At 41.4% G+C, this 22,813-nt stretch overlaps 2 protein-coding genes across 3 annotated transcripts; one reads left to right on the top strand and one right to left on the bottom strand.

Moving 5' to 3' along the window:
* Window positions 1–1,056: 1,056 nt before the first annotated feature.
* On the bottom strand, window positions 1,057–9,107 carry optn (optineurin). Its single transcript, XM_042404104.1, has 13 exons — window positions 8,969–9,107; window positions 6,226–6,350; window positions 5,769–5,968; window positions 5,454–5,615; window positions 5,148–5,332; window positions 4,850–4,937; window positions 4,494–4,609; window positions 4,116–4,265; window positions 3,906–3,990; window positions 3,657–3,815; window positions 3,383–3,525; window positions 2,224–2,300; window positions 1,057–2,087 (listed from the first exon to the last, which is right to left on the bottom strand). The coding sequence occupies exons 2-13, from the start codon at window positions 6,344–6,346 to the stop codon at window positions 1,975–1,977; spliced, it is 1,599 nt and encodes a 532-aa protein (XP_042260038.1). The 5' UTR covers window positions 6,347–6,350; window positions 8,969–9,107; the 3' UTR covers window positions 1,057–1,974.
* Window positions 9,108–11,559: 2,452 nt separating this feature from the next.
* Window positions 11,560–22,813, top strand: ccdc3a (coiled-coil domain containing 3a). Of its 2 annotated transcripts, none has more exons than XM_042402650.1 (4): window positions 11,560–12,300; window positions 12,468–13,078; window positions 13,474–13,651; window positions 20,751–22,813. In XM_042402650.1, the coding sequence occupies exons 2-4, from the start codon at window positions 12,672–12,674 to the stop codon at window positions 21,054–21,056; spliced, it is 891 nt and encodes a 296-aa protein (XP_042258584.1). In that variant the 5' UTR covers window positions 11,560–12,300; window positions 12,468–12,671; the 3' UTR covers window positions 21,057–22,813. The 2 variants fall into 2 exon arrangements, with proteins under 2 accessions (XP_042258584.1, XP_042258585.1); XM_042402651.1 differs by having other exon boundaries at window positions 12,463–13,078.

Here is a 22,813-nt window from a genome sequence, read left to right as displayed (position 1 = left end):
TAAAAAGAGAAATTGACACTTACACATCCATATCTGTATTCCAAATATTTGCACTTGTTGTCTAAAAAGCAACTTGACTTGAGTTTCATGATTTGTGTTTCATGTGCATGTTGCTGTTTTTGCCGCCCAACCCCGGAACTATTTTTGGCCAGGGACACAATGTCACCATCCAAACAGTGTTAGTGCGGACATCCAGCTGATGGCCAGGTAATGTCCAAGATGGCAAGTTTTTTTTTCCCAGGATGGCAAAGTCATGCCCTGCCCTACCCTGCCTCTGAATGGCTAGTACTTGTTTCTTTTGTTGGTTGGGTTGGTTAGGTTTAGGCAAGAGGAGTGAGAGTGGTAAGGGTTAGGATAAGAATATCAGGGTAAGCCAATCAGAGTCAGAACAAGACGGCTTTAAATGTAAAGTATTCTGCATTCAGAGTTCATTTTACTTTAAGCACAAGGACTGAAGTTTAAATTGCAAGTTCTGTATGTGACGGATGACTTCTGTTAGTCCTGAAACCATATTGAAATGAACTAAAATCAGGAGCTCCCTAGAAAGTGATTGATCCAAGTCTCATAATTTGCTTTGAGAAGGTTTAGCAGCAATATTAGGTATTTGCAATTTGTCTGTAGAATTTTGCAGCATTTTCAAATTACTCTGATGAATTACCATGTGAAAATTCTTGGTGGGAGGGTAATATGGCAGGCATAGTTTTTTCCCCTGATACCACCACCAGGGGCCGCCAAGTCAGACATTTTAAAATCCTTCACATAGGGGCTTTAATCAACTGAGAATGCCAATTTCTTTACAACTACTGTACCACCAACATACTAACAAGTTTTCAGGTCCTTTTTATTTTTTGCACACTGATTGTTACAGAGCTCCATAGTGGTACAGGTGGTTTAAAAACCCACAGAGTGCTTTTAAGGCAAAAGGATGTAATATACAAGGAAATTGGACATCACTATGTTCAGATTCAATTTGGGATACTTTCATTGGTTTGAACTGAAATGTTTTTCAAATACTTAGAAGGATATTTTTTATATTACAGTGAGTAAAAGCAGACAGAAATTTGTAAATAATTTTATTTGCCTACACAGAATAACAACATGGAATCTATAGAGTACAGAATACGCTTGGTGTTGGAGCCTCCAGCACATACATAGAGTATACAAACACTGTTAATGACATCACAACAGTGATGATTGTTGATTAACAAGTTAAATATATTATGTTCCTATTCTGCTTATAATCTGGTGCAGAGTCAAAATAAAAAATATATCTTCATATTAAAGTTCCTATGTGGTGCACACCCCTTTTTCTACCAACATCAACAACTCAATCATGAAAATCCTAAAATATCCTTTCCAAGCAAAAAATAGAAGGAATTTCTTTCGATTACACAAAGAACTAATTTTTAAAAAAAAAGCCTTCAGCAACCAAATACTTGGTACACAAATTCAACTTACAAAGGCTCAGCTTTGGTTGATTATATTATGTGCATATATGACTGGCAGACAGCGCCAACCTGAAATCTTATCAAAATTTCTGCTTTGATATTCCAGACTTTTTCCTTGCAGAATTTCTTCTACATCTAGTTTTTAGTCATCACAGCAACAAAAAAGGAAATGTGCCAGATGACATGGAGCTAAAAACTACAGAAGATGTGTCATACAATGTATTTCTACACTATTTCAAATCTTCAAGCAATTTCTAAATTTACAACGAACTAAAAATGGCCAGTTCTTTTCAGACTTATTTCCAGATTTACTTCTCATGTGTTGGATCCCTTGATACAGCTTCTACTCCTTCTACTTCATTTCTACCCAAAACAAAGTGTTCCCTTCCTAGAATGAATGTTACTGAGTTTTTCAGGGATCTATGGAGTCTCGTGACAGGGATCAGAGAAGATGTAAGGGTCAAAGCAGAGGAAGACTTAGATTAAAGTGCTAATGTAGCTGCTGTGAATGCTTATAATGATGAGTCTAGTTGATGCAGTCCATGATGTGGATCTGCAGGGAGTCCAGGTCTGGCAGGATCTCGTTGCACTTTGGACAAGCGTGTTCAGGAATACTCCCCTGATGCTGCCAGTCAGTGCCTGAAAAACAGAAACACAGTATGTTACATTCCAGTTAGACTGAACTATGCTCTCAGGCCAGCACTTCCTCCCAGACTGTTGTATAAGATCTATGCTTAGGGGAAAAAAAAAAAAAAAAAAAAAAAGCAGCCCGTACCTCTCCCAACCACAGCCGCACCACCTCCATGTGGACTTCCTCCCACATGTCTCCTCTGCATCTCGTTCAGTGACCGCCTGTGGAGAAAGACAGACCGCGTCAGGATATTGTACAAATGTTTCACTTCACAGTAAACTTGTAAAATGTTTTTCAAGTCTGTTCCCAATGGCATGCATTACTGTCTGCCCAAGAGTCTTTGTGGTGGTGCCACTCAGAGTCGCCACAGTCAAATTCTACACACTTCAAGGGTTTCAGGGTACTTTCGAACTCTGGTGAAAAGTAAACAACCTGACCAAACCGACCCGGATTGGCTGGAAAAGTCGGTCTCTGTCCAGTTCCAAACATTCTGTGATAGTAGATGTCTGATTTTAGCGTAAATTCAATAGCTAAACTACTGTTAAATCCTTCTGCTGATTGTGAACTGTCAAGAAAACGATCTTCTAAGCCATCTGTGTAAGCAACATACGGTATATATTTACACAAAATCATTGGGTAACCATGGTAACACACATGTGCGTGGATATTACCTGACACATCAGAAAGTGAAAAGGAGATACACCAGGTGTGCTGTGTTTGTGTCCTACCTCATGTATTTTAGCAACTGCTTAATCAAACACGATTGAAGCATAGCGATGACACAGCAATTATCACCCCATAATATTACAGTACAAGATGCCTCTGTTGACCTTTTTCTACATGTTCCTTACTATTAATGATACACCAGTCCAGTTATAGTCTTGACTATCTAATGATGCTTATGATCAGTTACTTCTTTGTGAGCTGAAATTAAACTGAAACACATAAGGCATCGCTGTGATTCGATCCAAATTTGCTCAGAGTTTTATCTCCCCCACGTGGATCCACATGGCAATGATGATGCAGGATGACATCACCAAAACTGTTATGAATATGAATAAATAAATAAATTATCTGTTGGTCTGTATATTGATTGATTGATTGAATTGTTTATTTAAGTGTCGTGCACCGTTCTGGTGTCCAGCCCATATGGGCTTACAAGACACTATAACTTTAAATTTACTCCTCTTGGTTTGTTTGTAAAAAGCCAGTGTAAACACGAACCGGACAAGAACTTCATCCAGACCAAATTAACCAAACCACACTTGTGAAATTGGCTTTCGTCCTCTATTTCATTCCGTACCGGCCCAGTGAGTCCATCTCCTCCTGCAACTGGGTGTTCTGCTTCTTTACAAACTCCAGCTGAGCAGCCAGACGCTCCCTCTCTTCATGGAGTTTTTCCCTTGCTGCCCGCTCTGCGTAGAAGTCTGAGGAGTAGACCTCCGCCTGCAGAGAGAAGACGACAAAAAGTGTGACGGCCACCGTGAAGCTCCTGTGCATCTTTATGTAACACTGGTCCATTGGTTGTAATGAAAATACAACAAAGTACTTAAGTGAAAATAATTTCACACACTGACCTGAGCCTGGAAGACAGATATGGTCTCCAGTTCCTTCTCCTTCTGGAAGATCTCCTGCTTCATGGAATCAATCCGCTCCTGTTTAGCAGCCAAGGCTTCTTCAGCGGTAGTCAGCCGCACCTGCAGCTCATCCATCACCTCCTTCTCCACCAGCTGAGCCTGCAGGACCAGATGACAACAGTCAAACACGCCTGGCTCAGATTTCTCAACAGTTAGGTCTTCATTTTCTATAAATATAAAAAAAGTTACCTCTCTCTTCTTCCTCTCCTCTTTGAGCTCATTATAGTCTTCAAACAGCTTGGTGTAGGCATCCTTCAGTTGGGCCAAGTTGTTCCTGTGAGGAAGGGGATTACCAGTGACTCACCGTCCACATATAGACTAATCATTGCTGGGAAATGAACTCTGATGGGGGTTTCCGATGCAAATCATGTGCCATATACATATCTGTAAATGTCTGACCTCTCCTCCCCAGCCTTCTTCTGCTCTATCAGGCTCTGGGCCTGCATGCTGTCCAACTGCAGCTTCAGCCGGTCGTTCTCCGTCTGAACGGCCTGTTTCTCCACCAGCTGAGCCTTCAGAGTCACCACGTCCTGCTCCACCTCCCGACATCTGGACACAAGAGGAAAAAACAGAATATGAACAGATGAAGAAGAAGCACATGAATATCAGATAAAAGAGGAAACATCTGCATAATTTTTGGGAATGTTTTTTTTTAGAGATCCTCAGATCTCCTTATGGTGTTTTTATCAGATCAGGAATGAAAATCTTACTAAAGCCTGTTTTTTTTTTTTAACCAGATGGTTTGCAGGTTGAGATTTGACTGTGTGTTTGTCTAACCTGTCCTGCAGGTTCTTCTTCATGCCTTCTGCTTCATCCAGCTTGCTCTGGGCCTGCTGCAGCTCTTTGAACAGCGTCATCATCTGAGACTTCAGATTCTCTACCTCAGACGCCGCCTGAAATATTCACACAATCATACACGAACATTACAATGAGGAAGATAAGCAATTCCAACTTTATTATCAGTTTTCAGAGAAGATCAATCACAGTAATGATAAAGTTGCTTGTGAGTAAATCCAAACCGGTGGTCTAAGGATAGAAGGTTTCATATGCTTTACAGATTGAAGCCATTTGAGGCAAGTGTGTGATTTGGGGCTATAAATGTGATTTAATTGACTTAAACACTGAGTAAATACCTTCTCCTTCTTCTCAGAATCCTCCTTGGTCTCTGTAGTCTGTGTTGATTCCTCTATGTTACTCTTCCTCTCCTCCAGTTCTCTAATCCTGTTGGATAATAATGAGAGGAAAATGTGACAGATTTTACAAGATAAGATTAGATAAGAGCCATAAATCCAAAAAACTGCATGAAAATGATTAAAACAGGAACACAGCCTATGTCTCCTGATGCTATAAACTTCTCTGGATTCTGACAGTAGATCATGACAATCTTTCTCAATTAAGAGTGAACTGTTCCTCTAAGTGCTGGTCTTCTACCTGGCAGCAGAAGCCCGCAGCTCAACCTGCAGCCGCTCCACCTGCTGCGTCTCGTTCCTCAGGGACTGGAGGAGCTGGCTAACCGTCATCTCCTCACTGTCCAGCCGGGACGCCGTCATGCTCAGGTCAGGACGTCTGTACCGCTTGGAACCGCACACGTCATTCACACCGTCAACGCCTCCATCCTGAGAAGACATTACACTTCACCCAGTTAGATGCATGATTTTCCAAGTCTTTAAAAAATATGAATAAGATATGAAGTGTATTTTTTTTTTATGTGTTTGTGTTTTATGTGTTGCTCCTCACCGACACCTTGATGACCTCGATGAAGGAGTCGTCATTCGAGTCCTGGTCCGCCTTCAGCTGCAGCTCAGAGTTCATGGCCACCAAGTCGTTCTTCTCTGCCTGCAGGCGAGCCACGAGGGCACGCAGGGCTTCCAGCTCTGCGCTCTGATTGGATGCTGCTGCCTGGAGATGACATCACTCACGTTGAATATTGACCAGTTAAAAATGTTGAGATCATGAGTCCTCAATGGTAGCTACAGCCCTGCACACACGGTGCTATCAGAAAATACATCATATCATGCAGGACAAGAAGCAGGATCAGGGTTACTCCCTCACCTGTGAGCCCCCCTGAGCTCCTCCTGACCCCTCCAGCTTCTTGCTCAGCGCCTGGTTTTGGAGGGTCAGTGCCTCCATGCCGCCCCGTGCCTCCTCCAGCCTGCTCTCCAGAAAGTCCCGCTCCTCCCGCTGTTTCTCCCGCCACGCAGTCAGACCCTCAAAACGCTCCTTCATTGTCAGGTTGGTCTGACGCAGGGCCTCTGGGAGAGACGCAGAGAGAGGATTTGAATTAATTATTTACATTTAATATCGTACAAGACAAATTACTGAAATGTCAGTAATACTGGAATGTTCCAGGCACGATGTTCATCTTTGGACCACCAAAATCATCCAGGATTCACTCTGTAACTCCACTCTGACGCAAAGTCCACTGACCTTTAACCGTGACAGTGTGGCCAGTCCCATACTAAGGAGGACTGGACTCCTCCTCAACCTTCCTCTGAACACCTCCTCTCACCTTTCAGGTCTCGGTTCTCCTGGATGAGGATGTTCATCTGCAGCAGAGTTTCCTCCAGCGTGCCAGGCTGACCGGGAGAGCAAGAGATGTCACCGTTCATCACGTGGCCTCCAGATGTCATGATGCTAACGGGAAGAAAAATAGATCTTTTAAGTGCTTTGAATACAGATATAACATTGCCAATAACACAGTGACTATCATGTTCATTACAATTTAGTACAATAGCAGAAAAGACATTACAAGTGACTTCCTTTTAGCTCTTGTTTCATCTTGTCTGTGATGTAGACATTAATAAGATTTTTCTACAGTGTGAAGAAACAGGATTGTTGATGGCGGTTTATCCAGCTAAGAAGATTTTTTTGTTTTTATGTTCAACATGGGATGGGTATAGTCATAAATAAAGCTGAGGGCAGCACGGTGGCTCAGTGTTTAGCCCTGAGTTTGAACCTCAGCCGTCCCAAGTCGCTTCTTTGCGGAGTCTGCATGTTCTCCCTGTGTTTACGTGGGTTGCAGCTATTAATACATGAGAATTATTAGTGTAGACCCCCCCATTTTAATCATATTTTACCATGTTGAAAATCAATGCATCGGTCTATTCACTCTGCCCTCTTTTAAGAGCGCTGCATTATCAAATCCATTCTGCTTGCTTATTGAAAGAATGCCCAAATCACTGAAATTCCATGACACTCTTCAGTGCTACCTTGTACCCCGGCAGATTATCACATAGCACACACACACATACACATAGGAGCGCACTGCTAACGTTAGATAGGAAGAACGGAAACATGACAGGAAAGAGGAAAGTAAGATGGCAAATGAGACTAAAAGAGAAGGAGAGAAAGAAAGGGATGAAATGTAGAGAAGAAGGAACAAGTGAAGTAAGGAAGGAATTAAAGGGATGAATGGGGTTAATGAAGAAAACAATGAGGGAGGAACCAAGCCAGGGAGGAGCTATAGCTGTTACTGCAGTGCCACCAGCACATGATACAACTGGACACCTGATAATTGTGTGAGATTATGAAATTTATTGAATAAAAAACAGCAAAAAGCATCAACCTCCTTCAGTCATCGATGGCGATCAATTGTGTCACATTCATTTTAATATTTCATGAGATTTTGGGTTCTTTGTGTTGGATTTTAAGTTATTTGCTATTTGAAATGTTAGCAAATATGTATTTTTAGCCAAAAAAAGTACATACAGGGCCCTGTGCCTCATAGCTGTAATGATGTTATCCAGCTAACTTGATCAATTTGCTCACACACACACTCCAAAAAACCTATAACACTTATGAATTCAAGACTATTGCTTTTCATGACAGGTGGCAAATGGTTGTTACATGAATGCATTTTGTCATGAAATGTTGCCCTAAATATTCATGTGGAGTGTTTCTAGGTAGCAGTGTTAATGTGGGTGTAAACAAAGCCACCAAGATAACTGTCTAACTAGCTGATTCTTCATAGTAGTAGAAATGATTGGAAGATGGACGTAGTTTATTGGAGAATGACTACAGGTGTCCTACTCATTGATTTGATAACATCAAATCATTTAATTTAACAGAAATTGCAGTTGCGTGCAAGCAGAAAGAGTTCACCTACACAACGAGCGGTTGTTATTAAAGATGGCTCTGAATGAGTCATCAAATCAGTTTCTGTACTTTCAGTTTTTTTGATATCTTCAAATATGTGATCTGCGGCCAACCACTTCCTCTGGAAGAAAATACAAAATGTACCCATAATTTTTTCATGCTAGTATAGCATATAGATAAAAGTATCGAACCACCTGTTGAAAGGCACCAGAATAGAGGGAAATGACATCTACTTTGTTATATACATTCAGAGGGAGGACTACCAGATGCCTGTTAAAAGTGCCCCACCCACATGCTTCCTACACCCATGAAAGTACTTCTTCATCTTCCTCTGAAAGATGTGTCAGACTCTCTGTTAGAAATGTTGTACTTAGGTAAATAATCTGTTGGAAATTTGAGAATGTGATTTCTTTTACAGACACTGAGATATAATGTTTACTTGATCTGCATATAGTCTTTGGAATAATCATATCCACAACAATCCCAAATCTTTATTTTATCTAATCTTATGGCAGATCAGTACTAGATATATTATAGGACGTTAATATAAAATTCAGTAGCCATTATTTCTCCGTCTCATTGTCTTAACTTGTGTGTTTTGTTGTCAGAATGATACATAGAAATCAGCTGTTTGCTGACATCATCTAGTGACTCAGGGCCTCAGCATGAAGCAGCGGAGCAGGAGCACACAGCCTGTAAAACGCAATTATCTAATCAGCAGGTCACATGATAATTACATTACGTTAACATAATAACGCAGTATGCTTTTATAAAGATTGTGGTCCGCCTCTGCCCTCACACGATATTTTATTCTCAAGTAAAGAACTACATTTTGCTTTCAGTTTCATATAGTGCTGATATCATTGTATGTGGCTCAATTTGATAATAAGTGAGTGACAGCAGAGCGATAAGTGCCACTTTAACATGCTCACAGACTACTACAGACACACTGTCTCCCTGTATACATGTTTAGAGTACATTTTTTGGTATTGTTTATAGTAAAATGTTACTTTCGTTTTCTTCACCTGGGCCTGTCCAGTGTGCGACTCTTGGTAAACAGAAAAGTTAACCAGCGACGTACACAACACAAATGCGGTTTAATGTGAGCCAAACTGCGTCACATCAAATATTAAAATAGTTTAAATATTTGAACTCACCTACTGTCAACTCCGGAACTAAACACAGTCTGAATATTCGCTTCAAAAACACATACAAACACTCGGCCGGAAGGCAAAATGTGCCGATCGACCCTCTGCTGCTGCGGCTGCTGTTGGTTTATAGCTGCGTCAAGGGACGTTACGTACAGAAGAAGAGCACTTCCGCTCAGTGTTATCAATGCTATCAAATTAAAATCACTTTGACGATATCAACATTTTAGAGCTCCTGAAAACTCTCTCTCTCTCGCTCTGGTGTCATTGAGCCGAGGAGGAGGGGTCAACTTTGAATGCTGTGTTTACAAACACCAACTGACAAATCCTGCATATTATAGCTTTAAAATAGGACTCTGTGGGTGTGGTTTGATCAGATTTGACTGACAGTGACCCGCCATATAAGTAAACAACCCCACAATTGTCATCAGATTCAGATTCAAATGTTATTAAATCCTGTTTGGTACGCAACATCAAATTTTTCCAGCTGAACCCCAACCAATGCAATTTATCCAATAGGCCCCAGAAATAATAAATTATATAGTTTACAGTATGTGTTAAAACAATTTGAAAATGGGTCGCTAACAGACAATACACAGAAACAGCAACAATGAAACAGAAAAGAGAAATCAAAGGTAAAACACACAACTTGGGTCCGATACAATGTGGCCGATAATTTGCAACACATTTTTAAAATATTTTTTTCAAACAGCCTACACCTTTGTGGCTATTTAATCTGATTATTTCATTAGGCACACTGATTGTTAGCGTTTAAATTCACTTCTCTAGTCAACAAAGAGACAAAAAAACCCCCAAACAAAACAAAACAAAAATGCTGTACATGCTGCGCACTGTATTACGCTGCAGATCAGCTGTGTCTGTGGGAATATGGAAGTTTAATGGTTGAGAAAATGTAGTGCCCAAAAGAAAGGGCTGAAAATGTGGTGAAAATATTTTAATATAGTGTACACTTAAACTGATATTGATTTTTTTAGGCGGCTAAAATACATATTTCTACTGTTCCTGTCAACAACAATACATTGCTTAGCTCCCGTGCTAGTAATTCTGCCTGCTTCTCCAAACTGGTGGGGAGATGTTACAGACCATCATCTTCTGCAGGTGATACATGGACTATGAACAAGTACTTCATACAACCCCACTTCAAAAAATGCGAACTAGCCCTTTAAAGTTTACGCTTTTATTTTGAAGGCTTATTTGGTGTACTTCCTGTTTACTTTGGCCTAAATGCCGCCAACTCGACGCAGCTGTGATTTTACAGAGGTTTCAATTTCCATGAAGTGGCGTTGCTGAGCAGAGAACGGACGTGAGAAAAACTGCGGCTGCGTATCAACAGATCCTGGGCTGACGGCTCCATCCGCATGTGTTACGCACCAGTAAAGGCCAGACAGCCCTCAGCTGACAGCGGGAATCCCCTGCAGGAGTCACCTTGCAGCTTGTCAGGAGAGGAAAGAGGAGATTCTCAAACGCGAAAACAACAACAAAAACCCAGCAAGTTTACCATAGGCCTACTAGATTATTAATTGAACAGAACACCGTTTGCTTTCGACCCTATTATATAGTAGCTCATTAAGGCAAATGTGAAATATTAAGCCTTACTTATTTATTTCCAATAGGCTGTTATATAATTAATTTATATAACATTTATTTGATCTATTCCTCCTTTATTCACTTTAGTTGCTATTCTAATTAGTGTCCGCTAGATTGCAGTGCTGTCAAAGCAAAAATCCAAATCACCACCTAAAAGTTTGGTGAAGGCTGTGGTTAAATGACAGTACTTGGCCAGCAATAACATCTTAAATAAGATCCTAGTGACAGCTTGGCCTCCGTAAATCATGATCTATGTGCATTTTTTTGTAATCAAAGCTTTTATTATGCAACTATACAAACATAATAACACACAGGAGCAGTTACTACAGTAAATCAATGAATCATAAGCAACAGAACAAACAGAAGAAAACAAACAAACTACATCTGGACAAACAGAATTAGCTATAAAGTACAGTAAAAAACAACAACAACAAACAAACAATAAACTGTGGACAAGTGAAAAATAGAAGATAACAGGCACCGTGTATCAACATGTTGGGTAGCATATTTCCCTTAAAAGCCAAACAAATTGTAGGAATATTTACTTCCTGTTAAGGTTCCTTCTTTTGTATAAATCAGAAACTTAGACCAAACCTCACAAAACCTTCCTTGGTAATTATTAGTCCTTGTGATTAGAGCTTCAAAAGAGGCAATGCTGAGCCAAGCTGTGTGCTGCAGACTATAATAGAGGGTATACTGTATGTACATAGTATCAGCTGATGGATTGATACCAAGCAGTCATCAACTGTGAAATTTATCCAGATTAGTCACTTGAAACCCTGGCACCTTCCCACAGTCCACTGTAATCCCAACCAAACACTGGGACCTCTTCAAGAACTGAAAACCCCCTCAAGACCACCAGGGGGCCTCAAAGTCTCTCGAGAAACAATCCCCCCCCTCCCACCCCACCCCCACCCCAACACACACACACACACACACACACACACACACACACACACACACACACACACACACACACACACACACACACTTCCAACTAATTCTGTGGTGAAACCATAGTCAAACCCTGTAAAGCTCCCTGCAAACACCCATGGATTAAGTATCCCAGATACCTATTCAAGTCCATCTCAGAGACCTCTATAACTCAAACAATGTCCCCTGCAGACCCTGGAACTCCCTTAAAATTCCCCCAGGAATCCCCAAAACCCTCCTGCAGTACCCTTAAACCTCCTCAAGCACCCTATCAGAACCTCCTAAAAGAAACCCTGGAGAACTTCCTCTGAATATGTTCTCCCATATCAGAAACCACTTTACTGCGGGACTGATTGATTTTTCCCCTTTATAGTCCTCTGGATGCTTTCAATGCTATATGGGATAAACTGATTTTATAATAGCAAATCTCACAAGAATTGCATCCAACGCCAGCGTCTCTGAGTTTTAGTTCTATTACAACTTTTTAATCCTTTAAACATAAAAGAAAAAACACTAAAAAAAAGTAATGTTTGAGGTTTGCCAGAACAGCTATTAATAGGCTATTAATATTTATTTATCTTAAATTAGGTTTTATGTTCAAAATCTTAATGTCCATCAATTTTATCAACGTCATCAGCTTTTTTTTTTTAAATAGCACTTAAATGCACTGACCGGCCCACATGGAAAGCTCACGTCGGAGCTTCGCAGCAGTCCTTAAACGCAGCATCGGTGCGCTCTGGTGAAGCCTCTCGCTCCCACAGCAGACGGATGAGATGGAAACACTGTGGAGACAGCAACAGGTTGGAGTTGTTGAAGTTTCTGCAAAATGATCTCATTGTTTTATTTTCTCCTAAAAGTTTGGAAAAGCGAGAAGGTCTGAGTCTGTGCAAGATTTGGGCAGTAGTGTGAAAAGTGACTTTTCTCTGTTTTTTTGTTTTTTTTTGTTTGTGCTTTTGGTTAAGTACAGCATCCTTAAGCGTTCAGGTGACCATCACAAGTGTTTACTTCTCACACATGCTGAACTCACTTCAAACGACTTGGATGCACTGAACAGACTGAGCTGCATAAAACAGTGAATTTTGAACAAAAGATAATTTTGAATTTTTTTGTCAGTGAAGCATCAGCACAGCGTTTATAAACTGCTTAAAGGATTTTTTTCGGGCTCTTCGGGATGTTTTCCACGGCTCTCCTCTTTGCAGCGCTCGGCGTTTTGGCGCATCTGGACACTTTTACGCACGGCTGCCAGCTGCCCTCCGAGTGGCGGCCGCTGAGCGAGGGCTGCCGGGCGGAGCTGGCGGAGATCATCGTGTACGCCCGGGTCCTGGCGATCCACCGCGAGCCCCTGGGTGGCGGGGCGGGCAGCCTGTATAACTCGCTGCCCTTCGGGTTCGGGTACGGGTACGAGGGCGCCGAGGAAGGGCTGCTGTACTCTGCGGAGGTGGAACTGCAGTGCGATCAGGCCTGGGGAAGCATGCTGGAGGTGCCAGCAGGATCCAGGCTCAATCTAACCGGACTGGGTTACCTGTCCTGCCAGTCCCACACCGTGATGGAGAACTATTCCTACTTCTTCTTCCTCAGGTGAGGTGCAATGACTGGACACAATTCCCCAAGCAGTTCCCACAGACATTTAGACTCTAAATACTGATTCAAACTGTTCTTGCAAATAGGCTGCAACAGTCCAGAAATAAGTTTTATTGTTGCCCATAAATCTCTTTGCCAGACAGAAAGTGCATTTTGGAAGTTTGCACATTTAACTTGCATTCCAATAATTCTTGAGTCTTTTCACTGTTTGTGTTGGAACAAACTGTGATTTACCGTCAACATTGTAAAATAATTAAGAAGACTTTAAGTATTTCCATCAAGTTAGACTTGAAAATGTTTACATTTTACTTCCCTACATCTGTTGACGTCTAGAAACTCACAGCAACCTTAGATTTCTCCTCACAGCTCCTCTTCTTCATCTCCTCCTGCAGGATGGATGAGAACTACAACCTCCTCCCCCATGGCGTCAACTTCCAGGACGCCATCTTCCCTGACACGGCTGAGATCAGACGCACTTTCTCCAGCCTCTTCCAGTTCTCCAACTGCACCCAAGGGAGCCAGCCGTTCCACACTTTCAGCCCCGAGTGGGACACTCAGGAGGACAGCAGGGTAGGGCATCACAGTCATGTTGTTGAGGCCACACATATCATGTCATGTCTGATACAATGCAATGCACAAACCATTCGAATGTCTAAATCTAAGTAGACTTCTTTAACATTGAGGGCTGCCATTCAGTTTAAGTTGATAGTTGTAGTAATGCTCACTGTTTCTTTAAAATCGAAAACAGCCCAAACAGGTTGCCCATTCCTCTCTGAAGTTTATAATTGCCACTTTTTCAGTCAGGTCAGTTTTTTTTTGGTGTTTGCAGGTCATATAAACAAACCTGACACCATCTCGTTACCATGGAGATAACAGATTAACAGTCCAGATGAACAGCAGGAAGCAGGGAAGTGGGGGGGGGGACTAACAGGTATTGTTTGGGTTTCAACCATTGACATTCTCACTGCTGGCTGGACCTGAATCCACCGAGGGGGTAAAAATGAGAATGTGAGGGAAGTGTGTGTTGGAAGAAAAATTAAGCAGCAGAGCAAGGCCTTGGTTTGTGTGTATGTGTGTGTGTGTGTGTGTGTATGTGTGAACACTTAATCCTGACTTGAGTTGTGACTCCGCTGACAGGAATGTGGTGAGGATCAGTAGGAACACAGTTTAACTACCCTCTCGCACTGTGCAGAGCTACACACACACACACACACACACACACACACACACACACACAAATCGTCACACCGGATTGATCCTCAGAAGGATAAAAGATACAAGAAAAAAAACTACTCACACACATCCACACAGAAGAATTGATTCTACTCTTAATAGATTCCCAGCATGTGATAGGTCCCATGTGATCATGTGTCAGCCAGTTGGAGATCAAAGCAATTACTGATTGGTCGAGGTCCGTCCGTCTGGCTCCTCGGGTAGACAGGACGCTGGCCGTCCCAGGCTCAAAGGTCAAATAGCAGAGAACCACATCTTTTGACAGATAGCAGTTTGAAAGTGTGTCACTCTGTAGCTTCAGTCCATATCAGTCTAAAGCAACGTACCCTGCTGACCAGAGATAAGCTGAACCCTGTCGACAGAGGGAGGAAGGCCGGCTGCTGTGATTCAGGCATGTATTATCACACCTCCTCTGACTAGACAAGCAGGTCACACTTTAAACAAGACAGAACACAGTGGCTGGGGAGGGAGAGATACTCGGAAGCCCCTGCTTTGGGGGTTTGCCCCACATTTCAGGAGACTGACGTTGAGTAGATTTTGAATTGGTAGCTTGCATCAACGCTAAAAATACATTCAGAAAACTTTCAACGGCTTTTATGTGAACTTGTCTGTGCCATAATATCAAATTATGTGCATTTTTAGCTCACTTTTTCTGAATATTTCATAAATCTTGTCACTTAAAAATGGATGTATTCGTGTTTATTTGTGTCTTTGTATACTTGTCTTGACTGCTGTGAGACTTGACTTACTTGAAACTTAATTCCTTAAAGACCTGACTTGAAACTTGGAAGCAAAACCATTAAAATCTTAATTCTTGAGCTGGTAAAACACTGAAACAATAAAAATGAATAAGACAGCAACAGACAGGCCCTGCATGGCCAGGCCTGTACATTGAAGGGACTTGGTTTCAGCTATGTAAAGAATAAAGACAGTATGAACACAGCTTCGAAATGAAAATGTTGTGTCAATTTGATGGTCAGTGTTCAGAGACCTGAAAGACTTGTTGAGTGTTGATTTGGGACTTGAGATTTGATTTGGACTCATCTCAAAGGAATTTCGACTTGAATTGTCTCAGATGATTTGGACTTGTCTTAAATGTCTTGAGACTTGACTTGAACTCGCCCTAAAAGACTTGAAAACAATTGAAAAAGATTTGTATCGAGTAGCATTATTACAGTCATCTCAGACTCTAATTCTGATGAAGATGGATTGATGTTGCACCTTGGTCTTGACTGACCCTCACACTGCCTGCAGCATTCATAAAGGATGGCATGACCGACTGTTTCCCAGATTGATTTACAGCATTTTCTTATTATCAACAGTCAAACCTGCTGAGATATAGCATGAAAAGTGCAGGAGGTGGTGACACCCTCCTCTCCCTTTCTCTCTGGGTTTGACTCCAGGGTCTAATGTATGAGGTCATAGGTTATTTAGGCAGGGGTTAAAGACACCACTCATTTAGAGGACGAGCACTCGCATGTAGAGGTCATGACCTTCAAGCGAGGTGGGACGCCAAACAGGTGTTTTGCTCCGGGAAGTATGCGATGGAAGGACCTACTTTGCTCCTCTTTATGTCTCTCCTTACAGATCCGTGTTCTCTTGCTCCTTGCCTTTCGAATTTGAGAGAGAAAAAATTTGAGGAAAAACAAAGAAATCAAAAACAACAAGGAGGAGCCTTTTTCTAATTTCGCTATCTTGAATTCTTGAGTTTTGTCCAAAGGATCTTCAAAGTGCCTCCCTGGCTGCATCACTATCTTAATGCTTTGAGGTTTCAAGACATCCTTCAGCTGGAATCAGAACATAAAACAGCCCTAAAACGCTGTTTGCTTCTGGTTTCAACCTCGTGGGAACCAGACGCCCCTCCAGGAGGAGAGACAAGAGACTTCCTCCACTTCTCTGCCAAAACCTTCAATTAGCTTTTGTTCAGAGGCTCCTCTTACCAGTAGCACTCAAAGCAGCTTTTACCACGGGCCAGAGGTAGAGACAGCTGTAAGCCCGCTGTTCATCTCTTTAATACACATTTCTTTTTTACTGATAGTCTGCGTCTTTTTCAAGATCTTTTTCGGGCACTTAGCTATTTATTTGAGGGGATGACATTTGAGACGAGTAAGATATAATTGGATGGGAAAGTAGAGACAAATTCCACAAATACTCCTTAATTAGCACATTTACATGTTTACATGTACTCTAATGATTTTAATATAACTACAGTAAGGAAATACCCGCTGTAACTGTCATGTAAACACCTTGAAACAAGTTTGCTGACTCTCATAAACATTTTATGTGGACTCTCAGAGGGATAAAAGGAGGACAACACAGTCTGCCAGTTCCACTCAGTGCTTAAATACTAAAGCTCATGATGAATACAGTGTTTGACTCTGTGTGTGTGTGTGTGTGTGTGTGTGCATGTGTGTGTGTGTGTGTGTGTGTGTGTTAGGGAAATAAAGGAGAAAAGTGTGGAAATTAATGAAAAGTGCCTCTTTGTGTTTTCCGCTTTCTCCGTCTCGCCTTTGTTTGTTTTTTTCTCTCTCTCTCTCCGTCTCCTTTTTCTTCTTTTTATCTCTTCATCTCTCACTTTCTCTTTTCTTTTTGTCTCTCTTTTATAACCTCACCTCCCTACACACACAAAGCAAAATAAAACCTCAGGAAGAAGAGGAGAAACCCTGGCTTGTCTCTTTGACGTCAATAGTGAATCTCTAAAGACACTAAATGAGTGTGTGTGCGTGTGCGTGTGTGTGTGTGTGTGTGCGCGCGTGTGGGAGTAGTTGGGGGGCACAATGAGTTTCTATATCAAGTTAGAAGAAGAAATCCAGTCAGGCATTAATGCTCAGATATAACGCTCAGTCTGCAGAAATAAACGAACAGTATAGGTCAGGTTGGACAAACACAAAGACGCCCCTCACTTCCTTCTCCCCTTTCACTCTCTCTTCCTTTTAACGGTGTCAGTTTTCTTCATTTTATTCTCTTTTCATGGACGTCCATGGTCATAGTGAAAGAACTGTCACAATTGTGACAGGGGTTTATGGATTGCAACCCTACTATAATATCCTTCTCTATGTAATTGTAGACAGGCTGTTCTTGCTGACACAGTCTGATCACGTCCTGCATTGACATTCTCAGTCACCTGAGGAAGAGTTGCTCTTCTGTTTTTCCTCTCATATCGCACTAATGCACGAGCATGAAGCTCATCAAATGTGTGCTGTCAACCACGATTTCTGACTATATTTACTGATGTCTTTCCCATAGATGTAATGCAGATGTCAAACACTAGCCAGTTGATCAGTCTTTGTGACTGAAGCTCCTGCCATCTGTTGCCCCAACAATGAACCCTCTTTCAAAGTCACTTAGATCTTTTCCTCTTGCCATCTTGACACAAAATCAGAATCAACTGGGCCTGCTCAGCATTTTAATACATGCCACAGAACATGATTGGATGTTAATTGCTTAATTGTACCATGCAGTGCACCTGTGTGGAAGCATCTGCATTCGTTATATTTCTCCACTCATTTTTAAGAACCATGGTGAGAGCGGTGAGAATGAATCAAAACAGTCAAAACAGCCGCTCATAAAACCAAAAAATGAGCTGAAAGTCGCTAAAACAGAGGGAGCTAAGTGAATGGAAAAGTCGGATCATCTGTGGGTTCTTTACTATGAGCGACAACTTTCACATTACATATAGTCATTTCCATTCCATTGTTAAAGTAAAAATATAGATTAGTGCAGCTTTAAATGCATTTTAGTAGATTTCAAATACTTATTTTTTTACAGTGTGCAGCCTTGATACAGAGTATTTGTCAGAGGATACACTGTGTCTGTTTTTCTTTCTGTCTTACTGCCTTGTAAATTTTTGTACATTTGAAATTGAGTGCATTTTGCACATGCATGTGTGTGCCTTCACATGTCCTCTAAATACTGTTTATACAGATGATGCTTAACAGCAGGCAGGTAACACTCGGATGTTTTGACAGGTGCTGTGTGTTTGTGTGTGCATGTGCGCCCCACTGAGAGCCTTCCTATGAGCATGGACAGGGGTTCAAACTGTAACAAAAAAAGTATCAACATTATGTAATGTGGATCTTACTTTTTTGGGGAGATGAATAGGAAGAAAAGAAAAAGACGTCCCTTAAAGGGTTTGTTCATATTATATCCATATTATATAATAATATATTTTCTTTCTTATCTCTAGCTCTATCTATCTATTCAGAGATGGTTTTGATTTTAGTTGACTAGATTTTGAGATATTTATTTCTGAGATTTATGCTTCTACCCTCACAAAATGGAGATGAATGAAATTTTGTTTGTAGTACTCACAGCATTGAAATTTAGCATTTAAAACACTTCGTCAGTAGGCGGTCGTCCCTTGACCTAGTGGTCTAAGGCACATACCATGTATTTGCAATGTGTTTGCAAATGCAACCTCTCTCTCTGTACAGTGTATTTAGACTATTTTTTCTGTATAAAAGAGTTCCAAAGTATTGATTAGCTGTAATTTTGGTGGACTAACCCTATTAAAATGAAATGTATACAGTATAGTCAATATTAGGACAAATACAAACACTTTCTGTAAACTTTGGAAACATGAAAAACCTTTTGTGCTTTCAGAACTTTTCAAAAGTGAGAGTTTTTGTTAATTATTAAATCTATATTACAATTTACAATTTAATGATGGATTTGTGAACATTTCTGGGGATAATCTCAGATCTCCGTCCTCCTGCATTGATCTTGGAATATCCTAATTTAGGCAGCACTGTGGAGCCTTTAGCTAAGCATCAGTTACTGAATGTGATGAGCTGAGTCACCAGTTAATTGAGGAACTTCCCCAAGCTTTAAAGGAATATTTAGACGTGTCGGGAAATACACTTATTCACTTTCTTGCAGATGTCTGTACAGTAAATATGGAGCTAGGGCCAGGAGTCGATTAGCTTAGCTTAGCATAAAAACTGGATATAGAGGGAAACAGCTATCCTGGCTCACGGTCACTGCACCAGTAGGAAACAACAACAACACTGAACTTCCTATAAAACCACAGCTTGTTTTTACATTTCAGCTTGTGTAAAGATTAAACAAATGAGATAGGTGGATATGTTTCAACTTTGCACTTAGCCATGCTATCATTTTTCCACCTGTTTCCAGTCTTTATGCTAAGCTAACCAAATGCTTCCGGGCTCTACTGAGCTCTGTACTCAACACACACACACATGAGTGATATCTATCTTTTCATGTAACTCTTGCCAAGAAAGCAAAAAAGCAAACTTCCTAAAATGTTGGACTATTACTTTAATATCTTAAGAAAATCTAAAGCTGGTGCCAAGACACATGTTAGAAAATGTGACAATAGCTACTGATACAAAACATTTTTGTGGAAAAACTCTGAGCCTAGAATTATTGTGTGTTAGTTTGGTGTTGGATCTGAAGTGGACTCATCTGTAGCCATGCGAGGCTGGTGTGAACAGGCCACAGTGAGTTTTCTTTAGACAGTATGTGAATGTGTTTGTGTTCATCATTGCTAAGTGGGGCTACTGTAGTCTGCAAGTGCACTTAGGTCACAGTGTAGAGCTCTCTGTGTGTCTGTATGAAGTACCGTTGAGATCAGTCTGTTTCAAAGCAAAGCAAATAATCACAGAAGTTCAAACACTGACTCACATACAGAATACACTGTGTCAACACAATTTATGGGGATACTGGTGCTGTGGACTCAAGCTACTGGGACACAAGTTACCACTGACCATAAAAAGTGTGTGCAAAAAGGGTGATGGTACTGTATGTGAAAAACGGTGTGAAGCTGAAAGATTTTCCTTGGTTTGTATATGTTCCTTTGACACTGAGTCACACATGAACACACACAAACACACACACACTCCCCACTGGGACTACGAGAGCACTCACCCCTATTAACCCTGCTGGTTCAGGTCAGCTCTGGTCCGCCAATGAGATGGAAAATTAGGGCCCCTGAAACATCAAAGTACGTGATCCTCACGATGTCAGGGAGGGATTGGGGGGGGGTCTGTGGGGTGATACATTTATGTTGCCTAGACACACGTGCATGAACCCATAACAGCACAGCATATATCATCCTCTTGTTTTTTTGAACCGGGTGTTGGGAGCATTGTGGTTAAATTTAAATGACGAGGGTCAGGAGCTCCAATTTATTTCCTCATCCTCCATGCTTCCAAGTGTGTTAGGTTTTTCAGAGGAGGATAAACATGAGCAAGGGAACAATAACAGCACTGGGGAGATCAAAAGACCAAAGTTTTTTTCCATTTTCTCTGAGAGGCTGCTGGGAAAATCACATCACCAGTGCTCCCACACTATACACAACCAGCTGACGAGATGGCAACTGGTGGGTTAAAGCAGTTTGGTTAGCCTGTTGAGAAAACAAACAACCTTTCTGTATGGTAACTTTACTGCACCACTTTCCCTCTCCTCTTCCCTCCAGCTGCTGTGTTCTTCAGTGCAGGCGGCGCTGTTCGAGGAGGAGGAACGAGGCCGCAAGCTGCGGGAGCGCCTGACCGCGGCGGAAAGGAGAAACCGGCAGCTGAAGGAACGCGTTCGCAAGGTGAAGCGTTCCCTGAGGAACGCCCGCAAGGCCACGCGCAAGGCCGAGCAGGAGGCGCAGGAGCTGCGAGAGAAGCTGAAGGCTGCAGAGCGCAGAGCGGGGCATCACATCAACGCCATAACGCAGGAGGAGCCTCCACCCGCGCGTTACACGAGCAAAGCAATACGCAAGCGCATGCAACTTTAACTAATCTCATCCACCCTCAACCTGCCAACCACCTGGACAGAAAGCTGGCTGTGGAGAGTGAGAGACTGCTGGGCGGTCTCTATGCAAGGGACAAACAAATATCAACTGCCACATATATGAGTAAACACTCTGTTAAAGTATCAATCTATATAGTTTTCTTGTAAATAAACTACAGTACTCTTTCTCTCTTCTGCACCCCTGATAGCTATAACACAACATTGAGGGTCAGGATAATTCCTGGTCATCTGACAAAAGAACAAAACAGGTTTCCTGAAAGAGAATCAAACATTTATTTTCCTCAATGATTCCCCTTGCAGGTGGAGCAGTGCTTTAGCTCTGCTGCCTTCTACAACTGGATTCAGACCAAAGACTACAATTGAGACAGACAGCTGCTGCTCACTGCTCTTCTCAAGCCGTGATCGCATACAGCAGGATAGAGTGTTTCTCTGCTCCAACACAAAGCATGGCAGGAGCTTAATGGTGTAAAGAGTGGCGTGTTATTGTGGTTGCCATTTGGCTGTATGATTGAGTAAAGAAATAAACAATAGCTCTGCTTATGCTGGTGCAAGACGATAAGAGCTAAGAATTTAGTTAAAGGGACACGTCATCTATTTAAGATGTGAAGGACAATTTACTAGTCACAGGGAGTATTACTCAGCATGTGAAACCAGTAATATAATGTCTTCTGTGGCTCTGGAGAAGCTGTGCCGAGTCTCAGAAATGTACTCATCTGGGTTTTCTCAGACTTCAAATTTTTAACATAAAGCCTGAACCGGGGACGTTGAGTTTGAAAGATGTCGGTGTTTACCAGGCAGGGATGTTCTGACGAAAGATGCTATTGAGTTGCATTCTGGGAAGTGTAGGATATTAGGATAGGTGTTTGGAGGTTGATCCAAGCCAGGGACAAAAAATCAAGATATCTTGACCTCTGGTGATTCAATTTTGACCATTCTTTTTTTTATATCTGGTTCTTGCAAGTTGCCTAACATTATGGAAGTGACATATTCATTGGGATACCCCTTTAAACAGCCCTTTAAAGGTGTACTCCAGCGATTTAGAATGTCACTTTCATAAAGTTAGGGTTATTGTGAGAGACAGATTAAAAAAACAATAGTCAAAATCGAAGCAGCAGCAGCGGTGGAGATATCTTGATTTTTAGTCCTTACTATGAGTTACACTCCAAACAACCCAATCCTACACTTCCCATAATGCAACTTGGTACCCTTCCCACCTGGAAAATTCCCATATTTTTTCAAACTTGACCAACCTCAGTTTTTAACACAAGCTTTCTGTTTTAAATTTGAAGTCTCAAGCCGATAACTACAATGACATCACAATTTTTTTTCAGACTTTCAGACAAACTGAATTTACCGATTACACTACAGAAGTAATATTCAAATTGTAGTGCTGTTTTTTAATCTTTATTTTTTTTTCCGCTTTTTTACACATAGCGTATGACAATATTCTGCAACCAAACAATGAAAACTCCTAAAAAAAGATACTTTTTTTCTGACCACAGCCTAATGGAACAATAATAAGAGACATTACATTTAATTTTAACAATGCTGTGATTAATCAACTTTTCTTTCAAATGACAGTTTGAGCAGAGAGCAGGGTGACTGAGATTCTGGGATGTTTGAGAAGAGAAAGTTCATTTATTAGACTGTTGTTGCCACAGTGATGATGAAACATCAGCTTGTATGTGAATGTTTTTGTATGAATGTTTTTCTGCATATAAAATTGAATTTGGATAAACA

This window comes from Thunnus maccoyii, chromosome 23 (genome assembly GCF_910596095.1).
Source record: "Thunnus maccoyii chromosome 23, fThuMac1.1, whole genome shotgun sequence".
NCBI classification, from domain to species: Eukaryota; Metazoa; Chordata; class Actinopteri; order Scombriformes; family Scombridae; genus Thunnus; species Thunnus maccoyii.
This window is presented reverse-complemented; position numbering and strand designations above follow the sequence as displayed.